The sequence below is a fragment of the Grus americana genome, chromosome 6, assembly GCF_028858705.1.
Source record: "Grus americana isolate bGruAme1 chromosome 6, bGruAme1.mat, whole genome shotgun sequence".
Classification (NCBI taxonomy): Eukaryota; Metazoa; Chordata; class Aves; order Gruiformes; family Gruidae; genus Grus; species Grus americana.
Genome location: NC_072857.1, coordinates 25,019,593 through 25,044,676, shown reverse-complemented (window position 1 = coordinate 25,044,676; position 25,084 = coordinate 25,019,593). Strand labels below are relative to the sequence as shown.

At 40.1% G+C, this 25,084-nt stretch overlaps 1 protein-coding gene across 3 annotated transcripts in view; it reads right to left on the bottom strand.

The window, feature by feature from the left end:
• Positions 1 to 3,872: 3,872 nt before the first annotated feature.
• The window catches only part of MTX2 (metaxin 2), a 35,363-nt gene continuing 14,151 nt past the window's right edge, over positions 3,873 to 25,084 (bottom strand). The window contains exons 1-9 of one of the 3 annotated variants that reach the window (XM_054829820.1): positions 20,824 to 20,960; positions 20,063 to 20,168; positions 12,273 to 12,345; positions 9,179 to 9,255; positions 8,333 to 8,425; positions 7,596 to 7,634; positions 7,061 to 7,186; positions 6,335 to 6,411; positions 3,873 to 4,366 (exon numbers count right to left, since the gene is read on the bottom strand). In XM_054829820.1, coding sequence (XP_054685795.1) covers positions 4,156 to 4,366; positions 6,335 to 6,411; positions 7,061 to 7,186; positions 7,596 to 7,634; positions 8,333 to 8,425; positions 9,179 to 9,255; positions 12,273 to 12,345; positions 20,063 to 20,086 — 720 coding nt within the window. In that variant the 5' untranslated portion in view covers positions 20,087 to 20,168; positions 20,824 to 20,960 and the 3' untranslated portion in view covers positions 3,873 to 4,155. Of the gene's footprint in view, positions 4,367 to 6,334; positions 6,412 to 7,060; positions 7,187 to 7,595; positions 7,635 to 8,332; positions 8,426 to 9,178; positions 9,256 to 12,272; positions 12,346 to 20,062; positions 20,169 to 20,823; positions 20,961 to 24,120; positions 24,168 to 25,084 lie in introns of those variants that run through there. The other 2 variants (XM_054829819.1, XM_054829821.1) reach the window with 2 other exon arrangements.

The following is a 25,084-nucleotide window of genomic DNA, read 5'->3' as shown; positions in this document are numbered from 1 at the left end:
AAGCTGCTACCACCGAAGCGCCTTCACATAACGTCTGTCTTGAAATCTCATCAGAACATCATAAAATGTAGCATCAGACTCCCAGTCAAGGAGAGCTGTCTTCAGGGAGGGACAGGAAAACCAGGAGCTCAGGAAGGGCTGTCAGCTGGAAACAATGATCCAATAGAATAAATTAGCCTGTGGCTGAAGTCCTGGCTACTATCAAATCACAAGGTAGTTTGCCACAGCTTGTGGTGGAGCAGGATGGTTGCTCCGTTTTCCATGCTGTATATGCGGTGGTGCAGGGTACACGGGATCCACAGTTTTGCTATGCATACAGTACCGTGCTGGCCAGGCAAACGAGACCTTTGCAACATCTGGAACTGGCACCATGTGTTTCTGATCAGAGCAGACACCAGAATCCAGCAAGGACACAAGCAGGTAACTGTGCTGAGCCGGGTCTGTGCTGAGCAAGATTAGTCCCTTCCACAACTCCAAAAAAGCATCTTGGGAATGGAGGAGCAGTCCTGTTTTCCCCAGGACTTTCCCAATTGTTTTAACTCCATCAGGCAAGGAAAGCATCTGCTACTTTCCAACTAGCATTTAGCTCAACTTGAGCATCTCCACATGAAGCTATTAATTCGTGGAACAAAAAGACTGCAAAGCAAACCACCATAGGCAAGTGATTTATACATTGCTCAGACTCGGTAATGTCTATTCACTTGTGGTTCTGAGTGCTTTCGTGACTTTGGGTACTGTTTGGTTGAGTGACCCCTGCAGTTCCCGGTGGGGTGTGTTCAGAGGATGTATGTTAAGCCATGGTGCAGCTGCTCCTGACATTCTTTCTGTTAGAAATCTAATTTTTGTCTTAATTTTGAGAAACTTAAGGAGTTCCAGCTGTCTGCTTTCTTCACCCACAATAGCCTCTGGGAGCTGGGGATTTTTGTGCTTGAGAAGCTAGGAAAGAAAATCATCACCCACACTGTGCTGCTACATGAGACAGACCATGGGCCTTCCTGGCCTGATTCTTGCCTCTGGTGCAGCAGTTGTACTTCAGTCATGGGAGATCTAGAAAAACACGAAACCCCAGAGTAAAATCCTCACAGACTGCACTTGCACAGCCTTTTCTACTAGAGGGCCACTCGGAGTAATAGAAATTCCTCTTTCCTTGGCCTTCGATAAGGTGGGTTGGTTGACTTGCTCAACTCCCTTGCTAGAAAGGTTATTGGGTTGGGGCTGGGGTTGATTTTTCCACCTTTAACTAGTTTTATTGCTGGTCCTGTTTCAATTTTTTTTTTTTTCTTGAGCTGTGCACAGCATTTCAGGTGCAATCAGCATCCTTTATAGGGCTGCAGCTTCCCAGAGTTAAAGCATGGCTTACAAGCCTTGGAACTCAGCACTCAGCTCAGTCTGCTCTGTAGCACTAGTCATGCTAGCAATGTAATTTAAAAGAAGCATAATGGTTTCTTGTATTTATGAAGCACAATGTCCTTTGCTTAGGATTGTATTAGCTATTTTCAGCACTGTTAGAATGAGGTAGAGCCTGAACTACAAACCAGCCCTGTGGCAAACATGCCATATAGAAAGTACGCTTTTCAGTCAAGGAAGTATAGAATGCTTTTTAAAACTCTTTTTAAAAATTTTTCCCATTTAAATTTTGTTTTACTAATTGAGTCACACAAGGAATGAGGGGTGGTTAAACTTTTAGAAATTATTCAGTTTAGCTTCCAGAGCTCAGTCTCTGCTTGTCCTCTGACTTCAGCATTGAAAACTCTGTGTAATTTGCCTGTCTCTGTATCATTAAGTGCAGTCTGAGCAGCTCAGATGGATTTACACAAACTTTGTTTGTAAGAGATCAGTATCTTCTACTCAACCACTTCCACAGCATTTGAGTATATTTTCTAGACGGAGACATTCAAAGTGGGTTAATGCATGTGGCTACCTCAGTGGGGTTTTGTTATCCTCTAATGTTATAAAGTTTGCTGTATGTTACCACACAACATTTGCAGTAACTATCTGTTCAGCATTACCAGTGCCAAAATCTAAAAATATGGTTTAATTCAATGCTTTTTCAAAGCAATTGCTAAAATTTGGTTACAAGTTGGCTAATGGGCACTGCAGCCTTGAAAGAGGTGGCATGCATACACGCCCACTTGCACTGCATGTAAGTTAATGCCTGTGCATAGGTGGGTCTGGAAAGCCATTAAGTAAATGACTCCTGTAGTTCAGGCACTGCCAAAACCACAGAAGCTAGGTTAAAATCTTCACTCATGAATGGTGCTCTGTAAATAGCAGGAGGTAAAAGGCAAGTTCAATTGCTCTGGATTAAGATAATTCCGTTTTCACACAGGATTTCCCCATTGCTGGGGCATTGCTAGCTTTAGAGACTGTTAGTGTTTTTCAAAGTAGTGTATATCATCATATTCTCTCCAAACTAAGAAAAACTGCACAAACTCTTTTCCAGACTTCCCAGAAGCTGCATTAATGCAGAAAAGGAGGGTCAAAAGAAGGATCTGGGTTCTCAGCTACTGACTACTTTGATGGCAGAAACCGTCACTAAGTAGTCAAGAGTGGATGGGGTTTAGTTTGAAAAGGCTGTTACTCAACATACACGTGTGAAATGTTAAGACTGAAATGCAGGATGAGCGGTTTTCCTCTCCTGGCAAGAGTGATTTGACAAAAGGCCAAGACCCTCTTATGAATTGATACTTCTGTCAGTTTGACTCCAGTAGGACTCAGGTATCAAAAAGCAGGCAGTAAGAATTCAGAAAACAGAAAACTCTGTTTTCCAGTTGAGCTGACACACTGGTGCCCCACAGGGAATAAGTAAGCAGCAGTGGTTCATGAGCCACAGAGGCAAGAGAGGCCCAGCCCGGCCAAGGTACGTAGCTGCCTTCTGCTCAGTTTTTGAGAGAGACAGAAATGGCAGCCAAAAATCTCATGACCACTGCATAACCGGTTCCAGCCATTAAGTATTCTGACACTGCGGAGTATAGGCAAAAGAATGTATTTTATAGTATGAAAACACAATGGTTCCAGCTAGCCAAACAGCCTGAGCTGGTTCCCAGTCATGCCCAGGACTTCCCGAGCACACGAGGACTGGTTTTGCACATTCCTGGGGCTGTTGGCACTTTCTAAAAGTTCTAAAACGGACAAAGCAGAACAGCGTGGTGCCATTTAATGTGTTCAATGCAATACTACTCAGATCGAGTCCTTGCCTACACACAGGAACTCTCTCCTGAAAAGTTCCACACTGCCAAGATTTTTGGAGCACCACAATGGTATTTGTTTACTGCTGTATTATTGTGCCTACACGCACCGTAGGATAATACGGAGGCAGAAGGACCAAGGCGTGTCAGCCACAGGCTCATACCACATCCTTTTGCTACAAGAACCACCCCAGCAAGTATGTCAAAGTTCCAAAGCAACATTAACATACTAGCAGTGGAAATGGTGAGACAGGCGCTTACCTAGACAAGCTGAGGATTAAAAGTAGGAAATCATAGGAAGGAAAAAAAAAAAAAGTAAATTCAAATACCAAAGGTGAAGAAGAAATAAAAGCAGAGGCAGGACACACATAGGAAGAAGTAATGACAGCCAGGAGCTACTTTGACACAAAATGAGAACCAACTAAATAAAATCACACCACTTGTGTGCTGCAGAGCTCCGAGGCATTTTTGTCACCCAATTCCTGAATGAATTTTGGCTGAGGCAGGCAAACTTAAGATCTCTAATGAGTCCTTTCATTCCCAGCTTAGTAATTCTAACTAGTTTACCATACAACTGTCTTCCAGGTGTCCTGTCAACAGGATCCCACTCATTAACTACATAGACATTAATTACATAGACATAAAACTTAGTAAGAAAGACATTTAGAAAAATCAGAGAGAAACTTTTTAAAGGATTTTAATTTTTTTTAATACAGATACAGTATTTTTACAAGGTCACTTTAGAGTAAGTGGCATACAGGCTATTGAAATGGAAGTGCCCACACAGTCATTTCAGTTAAATGTGCACGGTATATGCTACAACACAAAAACTGCATTTAGAGATTTTTTTTTTCCCCAGAATCATTTGGCAGCTTCAAAAAGCTAACACGTACTTCCATTCTCAAAATCAATTCATCAAACAACAAAACCCCAAACTGAAATGTAAAATCCGCTCCAACCACTACGCTTATCGCAGCAAGGACCTCTTAGCAGATCGGGCTGCAACAGTTGCAGAGCTGTCTTTATCATGACCCTCAAAGTACTGCTGCTCTATTCGCCGACAAAAAGCTGTGAGATTACTGTAGTTCTTCACTTTTTCAGAGAGTTCATCAGTGATTAGTTGAGTAGTAAGGATTGTGAACAGATGTCCAAACACCAGAGCATCTAATTCAGTTGGCCTGTAAAACAGAAAAAAGGACAGGTATTTTGTCAGTCTAGTCCTGATCAAGAAAAAAACCTGCTGTTCTGAGTGTCTTTTAGACAGCCACGCAATCTAAGAATTGGGAAGAAATCAGGTAATGCTGAACTTACCAAATGCATGAAAACTGTGTATACAGTATATATAAGCATGCTGCTAGTTCTCAGTGTGGCATCTTTCTTTACTTCTGGTAGCTTGGAAATGTGGAAATAACACTTAGAAGGGGCAGAGTTACTGATCCAGTATCAAACCGTGCTCTACTTTTTAGTTCTGTAACAAGGGCAAATGCTTATCAGGTCTTTTGGGGGTTTTTCTTTTTCCTCTGCAGATGTATATTTAAAAAAAAAAAAACAGTTACTATGTCACAAATAAAAATTAAAAAAAAAGAGGAGGAGGGGGAAAAAAGGCATAAACCCCCTATTCCCTTTTTGTCCTTTCCAATAGTCAGGAGCTATTCAACCAATAAGAAAAGGAGCTTCGGGGTGACAGCACCTGGAAACGTCTCTCCTTTGAAAGGGGACTACACAGAAGAAAACAGGTATTTTGGGAAACAGTGGTCTATTGAATGTTTTCAGTCCCACCTTATTGTAGGTACAAGCCTTCAGAATTGTCATCTTGGACCTTTGTATGCAAGTAGCCCATGTGCAAATAATTTTTTTTTTTTTCAAATATATTAATAACAAGAGTCCTCCTTTACTAGTATTCAAGGTAAGCAGCATGAGGGTTTTCTATTTGTGGATCACTAAGAACTCTCCAGCGGAGATGTGGGCCCTTGTGTAATAAACTTAAATCTGTCAGCAACAGGCTGCTTTTCTTATTTACCTCCTACAGACTCCCAGAAGTAACAGACTGAAAAATACCGGACTAAGAACACACACTTTCTTAGTAATATTTCGGACAGCTAAAAAGCTTAAAGGTTGAAACTGTACCAAGAAAGCCTGGTAACATAAAACAAAATCCCCAAACTACAATTCTTTACAAATACAGAAAGAAAATTTAGGAGATACTATGTTTAAGAATGATTTGAGAAGATGCAATTCAAACTTGTCTTCTATAAAGCTTACTTCTGTATCCACTCAATTCACACTACCCACCTAGTCTCAACTTGGAAAAGATTAAGGAGCAAAGACACACACAGAAAAGTAACCAAGACCATATGCTGCCATTTGAAGACATCTCCCTGTCCAAATGTAATTAACTGTAGCCCAGACCTTAGCATTTCTAGTCTGGTCTATGCACAGGAGACAAGAGGGAGCTAACGTGATGTTATTTAAATCCGTAACGTTTCAAAAATATTGAATGATTGGAAAGAAAAAAAAAACACAAACGTGTTTTGCAGTTGGAAGAAACAGGTGAAAGCAGAGGACATCCCGTGAAGGCCAGGTTGTTCCTTTTTTCTCCCTTGGGAATGTGGATCTTAGTTTTCACTTTGCAACTGATCCTTTGTTGATGCAAGGCAAGCTTCTCCCCCAGTTCTTATGACTCACAGGCACCCTCACACTAATTCAGTTCATTCAGAGCTGCCCCCAGTGTTAGGGCAAGAGAAGCTGTCCTGGTCAGCACGGCGTGACATACACACACTTCCCTGTACCCAATAGAGAATGTTACCCAAGAAATACAAGTAAAGCTTTAAATGTATCATTTTTAATAAGAAACTAACTGCATAAAGGTGTATATTTGTAGCCTACATAAGTTATGGAAGACTCTGTAGAGAAGACAAACAGAGTAAAACTAAATCATAAATAGAAAAAAAACCCAACTTTCCTTTTAAGATCTTTAATTACTTATTTATGAAATTTCATGTTTATATTCCAGTCACACATTTGTATTTCCTCAACTAATTATGTAGCATTAAAATAAAACAGGAGTTTTCCATATATATATATATGTGGATGTGTATCTATATCTCACATTTCTAGACATAATATTTCAGTAAAGAGTAACTTACTGCTTATTGAAGAAATATGGTTGTGTTCCTAATCTCTGGGAGAGAGCCTGACAACATTGATCTACGTCTTCCAGCACCTATCAAACCACACAAAAGATCCATATTGTCAGAAAATACCAGCATTGCAAAAAATAATCAGTGCTGCAAAAAAATAACCTCCTTACTGTATTTGCACTGACAGTGGGAACAAGGAACATACAATGTTGGAACATCAGAAGCTGTTAAAGTCAAACCTACGCAGTAGACAGGTAGCTAAGCGTTACTTAATCTAACATTGGATGTAAAGCAATTCTGATTAAGTGCTTCCCATAACATTTATAACTTAGCTTAATTAAAGGTACTAACTTCTAGCTCAAAACTGCCTTTTTTTTTAAGACCTCTGACAAGGGAAGCCGCAACCCTGCAAAGCTTGCCTATTAACGCCGTGCAGGAAGTGGGGGCTGTAACTTACAACCTATTTGCAGGACTATGGCCTAAGCTAACATCACCAGAGATGTGCACTCATGGTAAAACATCCTTCCTCTCACTCCATCAGCTTCCACATAATTTAAGATTTATTGCTGCTGAAGGCAAATACCTGACTCGAGACAACGTTTTAAGTAGAGAATATATTTTTTTACTACATCTGTTTCAAGGAAGTGTTACTCTCCAAAGCCTTTAAATTAAAAAAAAAAAAAAAGGGGGGGAAAAAAAGGTAAAGAAGTAAGCTTCACTTATCATGCTGACCTGTTCAAGTGTCTTGCCAGCCCATCCAATGGCTTTCATCTTTCGCCTTACCTCCCACTGCTTCTGATAGGACAAAATGCGGTTAAGAGGCCACGGGTAAGGGGAGCCATACCTCGGGTGAGTAATCTTTGTTTAGAAACAGAAAGGTTCTGTGTTATAAGAAAATACAGATACTTCTATGTACAAAATAGCTAATATTCACACATTTCTATCAGAAAGGGAGCTGTAAAAGAGACAGCGAGTTGTGTGATACGCTGTAATTATTTGTGCAGAATTTATAGTTTGCGCAATATATAACCATTTAAAACTATTACTTCAGAAACATATACAAAACCCACATCTATTTTGCAGTCAGCTACCTCCAGTAATGACACAACTTCCCTAAAATGTATATGCAAGTGAAATTAAAGTGAAAAGACTGTATCATTAATGGTATAAACCTCAATGTTTCATTTATGAGTAGGGACTTGCAATTGTGAGCAAAAGTGTTTTCTCATTAAATTTTAATTAAGATAAATGCTGCAGAACCACTCACCTCCTCTACTGTAACATCATCACACCACTGGAGATAGAGCTAGGAACAAAAAGAACAGTTACTAAAACTTCCTAATAAAGGAGAATACAGAGACAATAATTTCTCACCAGTAGAATTTTCTTTTCTATATTAGATTAAATTTCTATTTCATTCCTTCTTTTAGACCTCTGAATGTAGAAAAGAAATTAAAACTGGAAGGCAAAAGCCCAGTGGCTAGTCCTTACTTTGCCAGCACCAGGACCAAGCTGGGACCGAAGGCGCACATTGCACAGGTCGCCAGCCCTCAGCCGAGGGCTTGCCAGCATTTCTAACGCCGTTCCTACAACGGGGTTATGTCATGTTAGCTGGCAACAGACACGAACCACAGGATCCCAGCCTCCCACCAGGCGCATGAGCATGCACGCTGCGGAAGGTGACAGCAGGGTGCCTGGCCAGCTCTGGGGTGGGGTAGGATCTCAGGAGCTGTTGGCATTTTCCGTCAACGGAAATTGGTCACTTCTACAGCTACGTGACACACTTCAAGTAGGTTGGGGAACCATACCTGTTGCTTGTGTCTACAGGAACATTTCAGCGAGCTATCTATAGGGTACAGAGAATTTATTCCTGCTTCCTTTCACCTCAAAAGTTGGTGACCTAATCTATGAACAAGCAGTATTTCCAATATAGGGACAAATCCTGAAGCTTTCTTGCCTCTAGTCACTTATGTAGGTGTGTGGAGTTACAATGGTTTGCTGTACCTCTGCTGTCAAGAGCATATTATTGACTAATTCCATGTAGGCTTTCATCTCAGCTTTTTGGACTTCATCCAACCCATCACTGAGAGAATGGCCCTAATGGGGAAAGGAAAAGAAGAAAAAAAAAAAAGGGGAAGAGACACATATGTAAGAAAGGATATTGGAATATTCAGCAATGCCTGACCCAAGGACCTCTGAAGTCAATGAGCTTTGGCTCAGATCCTAATCTCTTACATAGTTCAATACCAAATTACATGTGCAATTTTTACATACAGTGTCCTTTAGAATTAAAAAAGAAATCATCATTATGTAAAAAGGCTAATCCACAAGAAATATGGACTATTATCAGTTATTGGTGAACACAGTTTGAGTACACAGCATCCTGGTTACTGTTATCTCTGTGGCAAGAAGTAAACAGAAATTTACATCTGTGACACAGCTTTATCGACTGCTCAGTGAAAAAACCCAATGTTTTTAAAAATTGGGGATGGGAGGAGCAAAGGCAAATTTAAACAGTATCTGAGACTTCAAGATTTAAACCAGTAAGTTCTGGGTTTCAGAGCTCTGAGACCCAGAGACAGGGCACATAGAAAAACAGTCTTAGAACCTGGCACTGGTCTGCAGCTATCCTACACAGAATTTACTTCCAGAATTTGAGTAGATGTCAAAGAAAACCTTTCCACCTCAACAAACTCCGATTCCAAAATATCTTTCTTTTAAAATGGAACTAGATGTCTACATTGCTCTAACAAATTAAGTAACATTCCCGAAGAGCACACCAAATCAACACAGTGCTAAGCACAATTAACATGCTATTCAGTAATTATGAAAACAATGTCCTGTTATTACCTTGGCTTTTACAAACTGGACTATGGGCCCAAGTTCAGATACTACTTGATTTCCCACATGAATAAAGGGTACTTTGCCTGTAAAATGAGAAATATATTTTAGTAAGAGGTTTTCATACATGTAAAACATAATTTCCAATTTTCAAAGCAATTAGATATTGCAGGTAGACCTGAACATCAGTGGATTTTTTTCAAATGAGCACAGGTAACATACACAGCTCACCCACCGAACGTTTGTACTAAGAAACATCTTCTTCCTCCTGAACCTCTTCTACATGCAATCCTTGCAATTGTGTATTTCAAATTTACTGAGATCTATTGACTTGTATTTTAATAATGGATTTTGCTTTGCTGGAAAGACTTAATTCAATGTTTCTCTGAAGTACAGCTGGGAAATCCCAGGAAAGCAGACAGAGCCCTTGGCTAGTTTTACAACACAACGCATTCCCACCCTCCCTTCTAACCCACTGGCGGGGAAAGGGCTGCTGAAAGGACGATGGGAGATGTGGCCCTGTGCCCAGAAAAGCAAGCAGGGGGAAGTGCAAAAGCACACTCAGCAAGGCAGGGTCTTGACTCTCTCTCCTCCAGTCCTTCAGAGTTCCAACGACTGGGCCAGCCACCTCCTGTTGGCTGCCCCAGTCGTCACCCCTCTAGTCGCGAGCTGGCATTTTCGAGCCCCCATGGTCCTGGGGTAAGGAACAGGTTCTCAGTATGAAACCCACAGCTTCAGGATCTGGGGGGCTGGCAGGGAGAAGGAGCTGCTTCATCATCATGGAAGCAAAATGGGGTTAAAGCTTAATACTACAAAAGCTTGACATTTAGTCTATGAAGCTGAGCCCTGAGGGCCCACCATGCAGTAGGGTTAAAAACGGCCAGTCCTCAAAAGGAACCTGGGAAATGACTGTGTCACTGGTGGAACTTGTGGGGGTGTGAAGGGCTCCCGAGTCCATATGCACCGCATTCTCTGCTTGGTCACTTTTCTTACATGCAGAACTGAGCCAAAGCTTTAAGGCAGGCAGAGATACAAGAGGAAGCCCTGTTACACACAGCAAGCCACAAAGAATGACAGAATTTGCCTTATATCCCTTTTTCCCTGCTTTCAACATGTGAAGCCGAGGGCTCCTGCTCCAATCCACCCTAACCACATTGGTCATTCTGAAAATCTTCATCCAAAAGCAATTGACAAACATCAACCTCAAATTTAAGACTGAATCCTTTAAGATTACTTACGTGACTGAAAACGTCCATCAAATGGAGATAAATGCTGGATGTTTTGTATTACTGAGCACATCCTCATGCCCAAAGGCAGTAAACGAGCCTGCCCCGTGCAGGGGGCACAGCACTCTCACATTCCCACCTCTCACAGTGGGCAAACTCTGCTCTCGATAGACAGCCCAAAGAGCAAGATCAGTACCTGCCCAACTCCAAATTATTAGCAATACATTCACCCTTTTCACTGAAACACAAAAACCTACTGTTTGGCCTAGCTCAAACACAGGTCATGCTAACAGCAGATTCTGTCATGGTTTTTATCATGAAATTCACTTCTCACTGGTTTGATCAGCCTAAGAGTAATAAATGAAGTGCATCACACCAACAAAGGCTACATCTGCATCCATACGCTGCAGGCTGCAGAAGGAAACGCAGCCACAGAATTCAGCGGTTTCAGTCAGACTGTCCTTCACACACCAAGACAATCCTCTGGTATTCCGCTTTTGACTCCCTCAGAACAGGTTTCATCAGTATGACGACTATGAGATAAATAACCATCCCCCAAAAACGATGCCTGCTGCTGCTGTGAGACAGGGGGAGGTGGGGAGGGAGAAGGGAGCAAATGAAAACCTTCTCTGAATTATCATTAAACATCAAAATATTATAAAGAAAGGAAATGGGAAAAGTAAATAAAAATAACAAGGACTCCACGAGTAAGGGCAAAAAGAACACGTGTATTTCCACCTATATTTAAAATTGAAGCAGTATCATTTTTCCTCTTGTGCTCCTTGTTTTCAGCAGAAGGAAAGAAGGGTTCAGATCCACATTATCACATCAGATGCCAGCAAGTATGGACATGGCACGCGGGTGGCAGAGAAGAGAGAGTATGCAACTGTCACCAGCCCTACTCCTGGGCGTGCAAGATGCTCCTCTGTGCATGGATCCAGCATTTCAAAGCTACCTTTATTTACTAATGAATAATTTATATACCTTCATATTTTGCTGTATTTTCACTGCTGCCCAGCACTGGTTCTTTTTTTTAATAGCATAATTCCAGCTGCTTTGACCAATATATCAGTAGCAGCAGCAGAATCCATGCAGTTGGCAGACATATACTCACAAGCACTTCCATGTGGCAGGCATCAGCCAAAGCCAAGTAATTGGTAAATAAGTATCTTCTCACACAACAAAAATCTGAGGAGTGCAAGGATTACCAGACTTTTATGCTCTGCATTCAGCAATTCTTTCTGATTTTTAGACAACCTTCTGGAGCCAGCCTCTGGAGGTTTCTGGGCAACCAGTCACCTCCAGCAGAAGGCAGACTCTGTACCCGTTCAATACTTAATTATTGGTGGGTTTGGACTTTTTTCCAGTCTCATGGATCAGAGGAAAATTTAAAACCACCTGTCACCCTTACAGTGACAATGCACCCTTCAATCTTCTCCTGTATCAACATCCTGGCAATCATCACCCAGACAGGATAACAAAAGATACTCCGCCAGGGTTGTCTCAGCCCAGCAATGGAAAACATAACAGCATTCACTGGAATATTCCCTGGATGTGACATAAAACCACTTTTGGAAACGTAAGTCTTTCTGCTTCAAGACACAACTCTCAGGCAGTTTAGAGAAGATTTCCACCAGACATTTGAACTGTCTGAATGCTGTATGTAGGTACTGCAGTCACGGTTACACATTGTGCCAATGTTACTTTGCATCTGACTGTTTTAATTGTTTACAGAGGAGAAATTGCACTGGAGAGGAGGGGGGAAGGCAACCCACACACAGTAGCACTGACTGACTGTTATCGGCAAGACAAGGCGCAGTTGCCATGGTATCAAAATGGAGGTATAACGTAGTAATCTAAATGAAGGCCACACTTACCAGATGGGGACATGTACTCGGCATTTGCCCTGCAAACCACCCGGATTGGCAGATTGCACATTTGCAAAAAGGCCTGGAAACAAAGAGTCACATTTAAAAAGCATTAATACACCAGTGACAAATAAACGTGTTCTTCTCAATACATTTGACTATGTTTTAGCTAGTTTTTAGCACATGATTATGAAGTATAACTCCTTGCATACGGCTTTTAGGAAGAAAGAAGGGTAGGTTAAAGAAAAACAAGGTTTTCTTACTGCCTTAGATCATCCAGTCATTGACTGGAATTCTTCTGTTTATCATCCAGTCATTGACTGGAATTCTTCTAATGAAATTTCATCTACTTTTACTGGTTTCCTTCAAGATGAGCAAAGAAGTATCTGACAGACACAATTAGTGCTGTGGCTGTACAAAATTAAGTGACATTTTGCCCCTCCTGAAAATCATAGTACTTACTTCTGGCTAAAGCTGGCTAACCAAGTTCACGCCGTGTAACACAACACACACATATAGCACCTTCCCACACCCTATTTACAATAGCTGACCGAAGTTTTGCTCTGTGATACTGTCAGAGCACAAGTCTGCTTTGGGAGGAAGTATTTATTATCTGTAATTTATGTGAATCGTGGAGAATGTAAGTGATCGATTTACTGTTTCTTTCTATCTGTAACCTTAGATTCAAAGCATTCTCAGTAGGATACTGGTTTTTGTCAGCACCTGCCATCACCACAAAATCCTTAGTGTGTTTCTGTTGAAATAGCAAAATATCAAGAAAAATACTTGCAATCTGGACAGAGCATGGCAAATAAGGAACTTCTTAAACATCTAGAGTCTCTCACAACTGAGCTGAAGTCCTATTATTCATTTTGTCTTTGCAATTAGACAGGTCAGAATTCCAGATTCCAACATTACATCTATTTATTATTTTACCACACAGTGGCTTGAGGTTAAGAAAGCCTACATCAAGAAGGCTACCACCATGAAGAAAAATGCTGCTGTAACTTGGCACTTTCTACATGAGCCGCCTCCTAGCTCTTCAGATTGCTGGATCTGGCAGTAAGCTGCATGCTCACAGCTTTACGTGCTCAGACCCTAATCGTAGACATCAAAGTAACGCAAACCTTAACCTTGAGATTGCTCATCTCTGCACTAAATGAGAGCATAAGGCATGAACTAACGCTGGCCATCAGCCCTGCTCCTAATTTTGTGGCTTCTGTAGTACCCATCAAGCAAACAAAAATAAGCCAAACAGCCCCTCTCCTTTCCCCTGTGCTCTTCCAAGTCCTTTATTCCCAAACCCTAATCCAAGTGCTGATACAAACTGCATCTAGGGAAAAAAAGCCAAAAACTTTGGTCCTTTTCCAACCAAATCCAAGAACTGCACAGTCCATTACAACACTTGCAGTTTTAGATGACCTAACTAAATCCCAAATCCAAATTTAAAGCAAGGAACTATGGTCACAAGCTGCTAGGCAAGACATTGATTACAGCTGATGAGAGCCCGCCACATTTGACACCACCCCACTTTCTAAGTCTGTGCGTCCACCAGAGTCCACCGAAAATCAATGCTCTTGTCATAGAATCCAAACGCCATGCAAACAGTAATACCCAAAGGACTAATTATCAAACAGGAATTTAAGACATTTGTCTATCTCGGTCCTGGATCTCTTCCTTTGCCTGCTGACTCTGTGGGATCTAGCAATGTCCAGACTCTTACAGCTACTGCTACATGCATCATGCCTTCTGCCCAAACTGAGGCATCATCTGCAACTTTTTTAGAAATAGCTAAGAGACAAGAATGCAGAGACTTTGGTTTAGATTAAATATGTACTCCTATGCCATTGCTGGACACAGTGTAACCCACCAAAAACATACACTCTAATACAACTGGTACACAGACTTGGGTTTTCTGAAAGCTCTAGCTAACAACACCTCCTCAACAGTACCGCGCTGCAGTGGAACTGATGGCATCAAACAACAGCTTCAAAGAACTTCATCTATGGGTGGTAGGAGTGGAATGAACTCGTACCATACTAGTTAATCAATCCTTAGCTGTTGAATTTCATCTCAAAAATACGTGAAGTTTCATTTGCTCTAGGCTTACCAAATGAATTTCCTTTGCAGTAAGGCACTAAATTTGCAATTCTGCATTAAGCTAGAGATTAATTTTCTAACTGCCATGTAGTATTCTCCCTGCAAGTTCAGAATAAAAAAAGTCTGAATTGCACTGGAGTTAGGGTAACACATGAATATCTGAAAAGCTTGTAAGTGCAGAGACACATTTAAGCAAAAAGAGGTAAATCAGAGAACTACTTTTATTTTCTCATATCAGTGCGTTAAAAAAGAGACATGCTGGCAGAGAACGCTTAGGTTCCATGAGTTGCTTCAGCATATTGCCTACTGTACGTCATATGGTAAGTTGGCTCCTACATAGTACAAGGTTTCTACTAAAACCACCGTTTGTGACTGTGAAAACCAGTCCTCAGCGTAGAGGCTAAACCATAAATAATTTTTTTCGGTGTAAAGAGTTCAGCCAAGTTTCCATTAAAAATTTGAATCTGACCTTTCTCTCTCTCCTTCTCCTCAATAAACATCCACAGAACAAGGAATATCCACCTTTATTACATTTGGCAGGGAAATTCTACCTCAGTCCCTGGCCTAGCGCAAAGCGGATTGAGAATACGTTGCCATTTCAGCATCTTGGAAATGCAAACACACTGGGTCCGTGTGCCTCTTCTGCACTTCGTAAAGAAAAGAGGAGAGAGGAAGTTGAACTAGAATTGAGCTCTAACGTGGGAACAAATATTAACTAAATAAAAACGTTCATTACTCTGCATAATAAAGAGCAGATTCTAGAAAGCTTAGAAATAAGTCGGTCTACCCTCAGTGAAGTTAAACAAAAAAAAAATAGAGACCCTAAAGTAAACACCAAACCAAAAACCTGAGAAAAATTCCTTGGAATAGTTATCTCCAGTTCTGATGAACATTTTGTAAAGTTTGAGAAACTGAACAGTGATTCAAGATTAAAATTGGGCAAATGCATCTGGTTCTGCATTCACTCCAGCAGTCCTGCGAGGTTCAGAAACACTGATCACTGAAGCTGCCTCTCCAGCAGCCTTACAAGGCCTGTTCCAGCAACACCCTTCAGCATCCACGTGCCAACACCTATTCCTCTTCAGCCTTCATCTATAATTAGGATCAGCTTTAATACCAGTGGTGAAATACTAATGAAATACAAAAACAAGAGAAAACAGAACAGTGAAAGAGTTGAAGACAAAATCATTTAATGCCATACAATAAACCTAAAAATAAAAAAATAAAAATTAAAAAAAAAAAACCAAAATGCTATTATGTCTTTAAAAAGATAGAAGCCCAGGCAATTAAAAGACCAGTATGCTGAGCTGTAATTTGTACTGAAAGCATGACCTATTCAATATTAAGTGCTCCTTAAATATTGCTCTGCAGGAAAATGAAGGAAAGCTCCACAATATGAGAGAAGTTTAATCCTTATTCGATCTACACTGTTGAACTAATCATTACCTAGAGAAGTAGACCAGTATCCATTTCTTGATCCAGCTTAAACTAATGGTCCACTGGATAGCCTTCAAGTTGACTAAAAACACATGTCAACCGATAAGAGGGGACAGTACTATCACAAACTATGAAGGCTCAGCCTAAGAAATAAGCCTTACAATTTGCATTCCGATGAGAGTACTCACATTCTTTTATTGATGTGACTGACAAGCTGTGGGAATTATTAGTACTAACAACACAGGTGTTTTTGACTTTTCCAGCACAGTGAATGCATTTCATATTTATGGAAATCATGGTTTCTTTTAGAAAAAGAGACAGACAAGGATCGTGACCAATGCATTCTTATAAATATCCACTGCCAGAAAAACTTTTTTTTTCTGATGCATTCAATTAGATAAATTAGATTTTAGACAATAACTGATACTAGACAGTAAGTGGCATGAACTATTACCAACATAGTTGAAATTGACACAGAGCAAAGAAATCCTAGAGAGAATATAGGACAAAGCAGCAATTTTTTTAAGTCTTTATCTCATTTAATGCTTTAGCCTAGTGATCAAGGGAGGATTTGTTCCCTTTTTGACCACTCATGGAGAATGTCAAGAACTAGCACATTTGGTGTGCAGATGGTATCAGACCGCCATGGCTTCCAACTCTCATAAAAGATGCAGTGGAACGCTGATTATTCCAGCTCAGAGCATCTCGTTTCCCTTCGGATACCTCACATGTATAATTTGAGCAGGCAAGTAAACCCCTGCTTTTCTTGTGAGAGAAACCATCAGCAAAAGGGAGTGAGCTCTGCTCCTCTGAGTGCTTTTGGAGTGAAGGGCGAGAGATTGAAGGTTGAAACCACCCCAGTGCAGTTCCGCTGAGATTTATGAAGATATCAACACCCCTTCAAAGACACGGCATCAAAAGCTGAGCAATCTGAAAGATCAAGGGCCCAGGCTTATTCTAGTACATCAGAGATTATTGTTAACATCATAAATTTGGCTGATCAACTTAAAAAGGGACTGAAAGGGGCCAACTGAATTCCAAGGACACATAAGCTAGTTAATCAAGCTCTAGTGAAAATTCACCTAAAAATGGTAAGCTAGACGGTAACAGCAAAACTAGAAACAAGACACTTAGCTGAGCACAGTCTAACTGTCATACCTTGCAAAAATGCTTGTAATTCCAAAGAACAGCATTAAATTTCCTGCTCTCTTCTCTGGGAAAAAAATGTACTAGTACAGAATAAACAGGGTGACTATTGTAGGCCACAACCTGGATCTCCTCCAGCACCTAGGATTCTCATGCAATAATGCTACTGCAGTTACAGTCCTTCAGAAGAGGTGGGGGAAGGGGAAAGCTCTCACAGGTGTAGTAAAACTGGTACACGTTACTTCATCTAAAGTTTTCTGGTCCAAAGTAATTGTAAAGATGTACGCTGAAAATGTTTACTGATACTTTGAAAACAACTCTTCCAAACAAACTCTAAGCAGGGAAAGGAGAACTGAATTCCTGCTGGAAAGGATAATGCTTAACACCTATCCAAAGATTTAACTACTTGGATCAATTCGTAAAGAGGAGGGCTTAACATTCTTATTTCCCCTTGCCCATGTTACAGAAGATCAAGAGATGACTGCCCAATAGACTTTACACAAATTAAGGAAACTTCTTTGAAGCATAAATATACAGAATTTACTACAACTGATGGACATCAAACCAACACACTCAGGCTTTTAAAAGAAATTAATAATTTCATGGCTCATACTAGTTAATGCAGCATAAAACAAGGGTAATGAAATCTCAGATTGGCAAGAACTGAGTTTAATTCCCCTGGCACCAGCAGGAGTGCACACTTTATCCATACGTTCCACTGATTATTTGCATTTCTGTAATTTTAAAAACAGGGGCCCGATTTCTTGTGCACCATAGGCATTGATCAATTATTGAAGCAGACACCTCGAAAACTGTCCAGTTTAGTAACTTATCTTCAATATAATGTCTGCTGCAAAAAATTTTCTCTAAGTTATTTCTGGAACAAAGTGTGCCCTTTCTTTGGATGAGGTTAATGTGAGAAACAGATAAAGGTATTAAAAAATAAAGGTTTGGCTTAATAGGGTCTGTCAGCTTCTCTCCCACGCATGCTCTGTCTCTCTTCCCTGCAGGCTAACACTCTCCCCTTCTCACACTCTTCCAGCCTCTCTACCTGTAGCATCACCTACTCTTCCAGCACCTGGGAAGGGAAGGGAGAAATATGAACAATATATTTTTAGCAATGCTATCTCTCTTCTTCCAGATTGAGAGCACCAAGTCTACAAAGTTGCTACTGCTTCTGTGCACCTTGTTTTTAATGGGAGACTTTGCTATAGACAGGGAGGTAGAGAGCTGCTGCAAGACCATGAGGAGAAACAGAGGAGAGGGAGGAAAAAAGGTGCCACCATATGAATTATGTCTGTCATTCCCTGCCCTCACAATATTTACTGTTATAGACTAGGGAAGAAAGAGTGTGGGAGTGAGGACAACGAATGGAGAAGCCTTTGGGTGCCTTTCCTGCCCTACCACACGTTGATCCCCACAGGACTACAGTTTGCATTGCACTGCATTCTCCTCCCAGAGAGTAGTAGTGTGAGCCACTCTGTTTTCAAAGTCAGCACAGAACAAGCCACTTCATATTTTTGCTGTGAGAGAACGAAGTAGCAGCAGCTGTGTGAAAAGGGCTGATAGGAAGCCTTGAGGTGACACTTGTTACAAAATTAATCAACAATCTTATGCCTATCATTCATTTCAATCATGGCAGAAGACAACTCCTGTCAAAATTATGGACTACATTTACAACAGCAGCGTTGCTTAACGGACACAATCAACTTACGGCTTGTTTTGTTTTCTTATAGACTGCCCAATTTCAAATTCAAAATGTAGGTAGTATATTGGATTTCAATTATCTAAAAAAAATAATCAGAGCAATCACCTTTGTGCTACTTTAGCACAGTTCAAAAGCCCAGAGACCAGAAACCACAGCCAGCCACAGGGCTACCCACCCCACCCTCCCCTTCCTCCTGTTTTCACACGACACATTCTCATCTCCGCTGCTGCTGCCGCCCTCCAAACAATGCAAGAAAGTGACGCCATTGTGTCTTCCTATGATGACAAGGATGGAAAATGACTGTGCATGAAACACAATGGGAAGGAATAAGAGAAGGGAGGAGGGAGTTTTGTATTTATTCCCACAGTTAATTGTTTCAGGTACCATTTTTACTCCTGCTCTCCCTTCCTCTTTGCCCTCTCCAGCTAAGGAAGGGCTGTTTGGACACCGTATGGAAACATAACACACATTGGGCAGCGAATCACCCTGTCAGAGCTCCATCACAACACTCTCCTCTTCCCCTGCAGTCCCCTCACAGAATAATACGTATGAGCAAACACATATACTCATTAAAAATGAGCTACAACTTGATGTAAATCATATCCAGATTGCAGTTTCTGAGATCAGAGGCAGGAATGAAATTACTTATGCCAAGACTCAAATAGTTCACAAGTTACATCCCCACATGAGGAACACCATTTTCAGATGGCACACTCCAGGCTTCATTTGAAGATACATTTGTGATTAGTTTTTAATAAAGAACAAGCCATTCCAAGCCATCTCTTATTCAACAGCACTTCTAAAAGCACTTGCACAATACTGTTGTGAGAAAAGAGTGAAAGGCGTTTTCTGTTTTCATTTTTACATTATTTCATGAGCATACAAAGGACAATATGTGATGACAACTAAAGAGTTATTCTCTACTTTATTGCAAGAACACATTTTAAAGTTAAAAACCATGAACAAATCTACAGAATAATTCAGTTTTCATATCAAACAGCTGCAGATGCTGTAACTGAAATAGTGTGTCTAAGGTTATAAATGAAAACTGTTCAGTATCATTCTTTGAGTGACAGATTAAATTCCTAATCCAGTTATGGTAATGGCCACATTTGTAGTTTAACATAAATTAAGAGCTTAATTATATTTGTGACTATTTTAAACAAAATAACAAATTCCTTTGTACCTGTAAACGTAATTTATAGCAAAGCCACGTTCATTCTCCAAAACAATCTATTTTACACTGCAGCACAACACTACTCTAATGGTATAATGTAATTCTTGTAGAATGCGGAAAGAGTAGATTCACTGGTAGCACAGAGGTTTTGAAGATAAATGAAGATGCTATTCATTCAGGGGTAATTTCATCTTAGAACTATATGAAAGATGTTTCACTCACAAACAGTACCTGTATGGCTTGGGATTTAAGCATGTTTTCAGCTACAACGCAATGCTGCTAGATTGATTATGTTGATACTGCATTTCTCATCATGAAGAATTCCAGCTTTTATTCTCTTTTAAAAAAAGAGATTGTCAGATTTTCATTTCACTGCTAAGCCTTTGTTCAAGCATCAGCAACAAGTTCAAATTTCTGCTAATGTTTTGTCTAGAGAAAAAACAAACCACAATTCATATATACACACACACAAAATCACAAATCTGTTGAGGGCAATTAATCATGCGTGATTTACACATTTATTTGATTACTTGTTGAAGTAAATAAGCAGTTGGTCTGTGTAACACAATTTTAAATTGCCCAAACATCCTTCTGTCATTCAGGTCTAAGAACAGACAATTCTAAATGCACTTTCCTGGAATATATTAAGACCATTTACAAGGACATCAATTGCACAAGCAATTAATACATATCTTAACATAATGAGCTGCAGGCTCTATAACCTCAGGATAGCTATAAGAATTTCCACAATCCTGAGCATTTTAGCCTTCTAAGCAAGACACCAAGACTACCTGGGTAAAGATTTCAGAAGAACCTGTAATAACAGAGGCAGTCTCAATATCCACATTCCTCCTCCTGACAAGTTGAAACAGTGCACAGAGATGCTCCACGCTGCCATTTGAGGCAAGAGGCCTGGCACAGCACAGCTGTATTAACCCCCTCCCTCCTCCTCAGCCACACTTCCACCCAGGCACTAAACAAAAAGGCTTTACCTGCACCAGGTGTAATAGGGAGACAGGGCCTGGACAGCCTCTCTGCTTCAGACTGAAATATACTCTCCTGTGGTATTTCAGTTTATTTATAATTCCATTTTTCCCTCCTTGAAGTTGTGGAGTTGTTTTGTTATTGAAATATAGTTGTGTATTCGCTTCTGGTTTTTCAGGGCTTTTTTTTACTATGATAAGACTGATAAGCAGGAATGCTGTATAATGGAAGCTGTACAATAAATAAGCGGAGAATGGTTTTAACCACGAGTCATGTCACCCGGGAGGTGTATGTGTTTTCATTAACTTTAATGGGAACAAGGCTGAACACCTCACAAAAAGAAGAGAGCCACCATTCCACATACAACGTTCTCTTTCCTGTAGCTGGATAATCATTACCGATTAGTATTTTCCCTTGATTTTAATTCCATTGCAGTGAAAATAAAACTTCATTCAATATAAAGATTTTGCAGCCTAAGATGAAATGGGCTTCACTTTCAACAGACCGTATAATACACTACTTCAAGTTAACAAACAAGGAATGCAAACACCAAGATGTACCAGAGATAATGCACTAGCTCCTTTGAAGTTATGTTGCATTTTCAGCAAATATAAAGAATCTGAACCCAGTAAAAGACAAAGGAATTGTTAATTTAGTCTGTTCCCAAGAACAACAATGGGCAGAAGAGGAATTAAAAATCAAACAACACCACCACACAAAAAAACCCTACCAGAATCAGCAGAGAGGTTCCACAAGATGAGAGGGACTTTGGTGGTGGTGGTGGTTTGGTTGGGTTTTAACTACTAAAGGCACCACGACAGTTACTTAGCAATTTCCAGAAGACTCTATCCTCCTCTCTCAACTGACATGTAGCTATAGTCAGGAGTCCAGATTTCATTGCAGAAGTCATAAGTCCAATCCTTATTAAAACAGCAAGACTCAACCAACGTCCTGTGTTCAATCTGCAGCCCTCGCCACTCATTACTTCAAACAAAATGCCTGTAACAGTCTTTTACACCTACACTGAGTAACTTGCTCTGCTGTCTGCTTGATCTGCTCTGTTGACAAGAGGTACATGAAACACCATCTGTATTGCAAGGTCGTCAGTTTTTAAACAGTCAACTTTTACTCTCACTAATTACTTACTATGGCATTGGATTGTATTCTTTATTTTATATGTAGCTATCTGCATATACGTCCTCTGAGAGCTATCCCACAGCAGAATTATGAAGAGGTGCTGTAAGGAGATGTTGAGAAAGATCTGAAAGACCAGTTGCAGCACATTTAGAGTCTTGTTGTGAACGATGTTCCTTAAAGATCTGATGGCGGCTGACTCCACATGCTCTTTTGATCAGAGGGACTCAAAATTCAGATGCATTTTCACCACATGGAAGTTCAACAAGCCATGAACAAGCTATGTATCTGTTCTGGTGATATTCATGTGCCCCGAATCAGTAACAAAGGAAAAAGAAATGGCAATAGTGGGGAAAAAAGTCCCAAGTATCAGCTCCTATTTCTCCTCGTATCCCCATTCTCATTTCTTCCTCGGGAAAAGACACACACACCGTGACCCCACCCTTCCCCCCCCCAAAAAAAAAACCCACCATCAAAAAGATATCCACTAAAAAGATAAAGAGCCTCTCATCAGAATAAAAAGTAAATTCTAAAACAGAGGAACTCAGCAATTTCCTTATGCAAAACACACTGGTATATCTAAAGCTTTCTGATCACTAAGCTAGTAATACATAACTACAGATCCTAGTATCATTTCAAAATGGATCAAAGACACCAAGGATAGCTATTCTTTCGCAGTCACAACCAAGTTACACAGATTCTTCAAAATAGATATGATCCCCAATACAAAATTGTTCCATAAAGTTTAAGATCAGATATCTACCAGAGCCATATTTATAGTCATGGCTACTATCAGCTGTCCAGCTAGAGAATATTGAAGAAAAACAAGCATTTTTAATATATTATAGTTAATTTATCATCTAAGTGACATGTGTAGGATAACAATGGACTGGAAACAGTAAAGCAAAATGATGCATTAGAAAAGGAAATTTTAGGGTTATGTTGCTGTTTCTTTTCTTTGTGTTTTAAATACAAGCCACGCCTATACATATTGTTAGATGGTAAGAAAATTCATGAGAACCACAAAAAATAGAGTTGCTGGAGTAAAAAGGAACACCGAGATCAAGTGAGCAACAAAAACACTTATTTGCATTACTGTGAGGCGCAATATAAAACACGCTCCCCAAACAAACAAACACTGCCTTATTAATTTGGCATATCAAAGATGAGTCATCTTTCCAGCAAAGGATAAAGGTACCTTCTTGCTGTGATAGAATTTACTCTTAGAGGTATTTCCTAGATTGCCATACAGGGAGGAAAAAAGTTAGAGATCCTGGAAATAGTTACCATGATCAAACGTCCTTCATCTTTTTACCGGTAATGTCAGCTACAGTCTCCAAGTGTCCCACTTTGGCTAAATGAGATGTGACCTTTTTTGGATAGCCTTCAAAGGCTGCTGCTCAGAGGTAGACCACACACAAAAAGCAAGAAGCAGGGGAACAGTCCAACTCCCTACGATGCAAAGCAGCAGCAAAGTTGCTTTGAAGAACAGGAACCTTACAGACATCCTGCTCACCACCCCTTCTGACAGCCAGGCCCTCTCTACTAATGGGGAAAACATCCCCTTGAGATTTGGGGTTACTGAACCTAACAGGTTAATGGAGTTTACGCAGACTTCACAGCCACAGACGTGCTTTTAAGTCAATCAGAGATGCAAGTTTGTCAATTATTTGGACTATTTCTAAAAACCACATTGGATCTTAACTCTGTATACATGATGAAATTGAGAAAACCTGTCAGAGACATACAGAGATTTGATGCCCACAGCAGGAAGCAAATATGCCTCGACTTTGGGGCAGTAGTAGCTTTGAGAATTAAATAACCAGCAAGCATCATGCAAGACGTTACAAGACAAACTAGCATACCAAGTGACAAAAGATGGGAACCACGCACAGTTCCCAGAATAGGTAGACAATCAGATACTGTACAAACATAGACCAATAAAAATACGAGTACAAGAAGCAGCACTCTATATAGGACTCTCAAAATCCTCATGTCCTGGCACTTCAATGACAATGTAAAGCACATCAGATGCAGGAAATAAGTCATTGATTTGGACAGAAATAATTCTTAAATTATTAATTTAGCTAAATATAGTTACTTTAGCTAGGTAATAATTAAAAAAATAAAATGGAATTAACATCTTTGGTTTAGAAAAGATGACATTTTACCTGAACAGCAAGGGAAGATGCATTATCAGAAAGTAAAATTTGTTCCTCTGTTGAAAGAAAAAAAAAACAAAAAACAAAAAACACAATTACAAAAAACATTCAGCCCATTTAGCTACTGACCTGTAACTGTAAGCCATTCTGGGTTGCATTTCTTACGCATAAAACAAGGAGCACATACATAATTATTATACAGCTGGACTAGAAAACCTGTGATATGAATATTAAAAAAAGAAAGAGGAGAAAAAAAAAAGAATACCAGGAATATTTCTCCTGCAAATGCAATTGCATTTATCATACATTACCACCAATGTACAATAAAAAAATGCTCACAACTAAAACCCAAATGCTTGCATTTTATGCCAATTACTCTTCTTCTAATCAAAGTTAAATAAAATCGCATCTTCATAACTCCTCTGGCTAAAAAGTAAAAGCATTCAGAAACCTATAAAAGCGGCTTGCAGTTAATATTGCACACTGTGTCTAGGTCTGTCACACAAAAGAAAGATGACAAGTTCACTGCAATAAAAATTCCATGCTTAGAAGACTAGGGCTGCTACCTATTAGTCTTCATTACTTTGCAGTCTTCTGACAACTGTAGCAGGCTGCTGAGCCCCAAATGGGGGCCATAATGTGATCTGATGATATATGAAGAGCTGCTAAAGGGAGCCTGAACCATCCTAGCCTATACATTTTAACAGTTCCTTTTTACTGAGAGCCCACTTTACCACAAGACTTCAAAAATCTGCTGCCTCAGCTATTGGTGCAGTAAATCTGCCAACTGTGCCTGCAACCACATCATTTTACACTGCCTACAGCAGCCAATATAATGAGTCAATAATAAACCAAGGACCTTATAGGCCATGAATAGCTGGTTTATATTGGCAGATGCAAGCGTAGCTAAAACCTCTGACCAGACAAACAACACAAAGGACTCTTTTAACAGTTTCTGTGCTTCCTTGCAGTT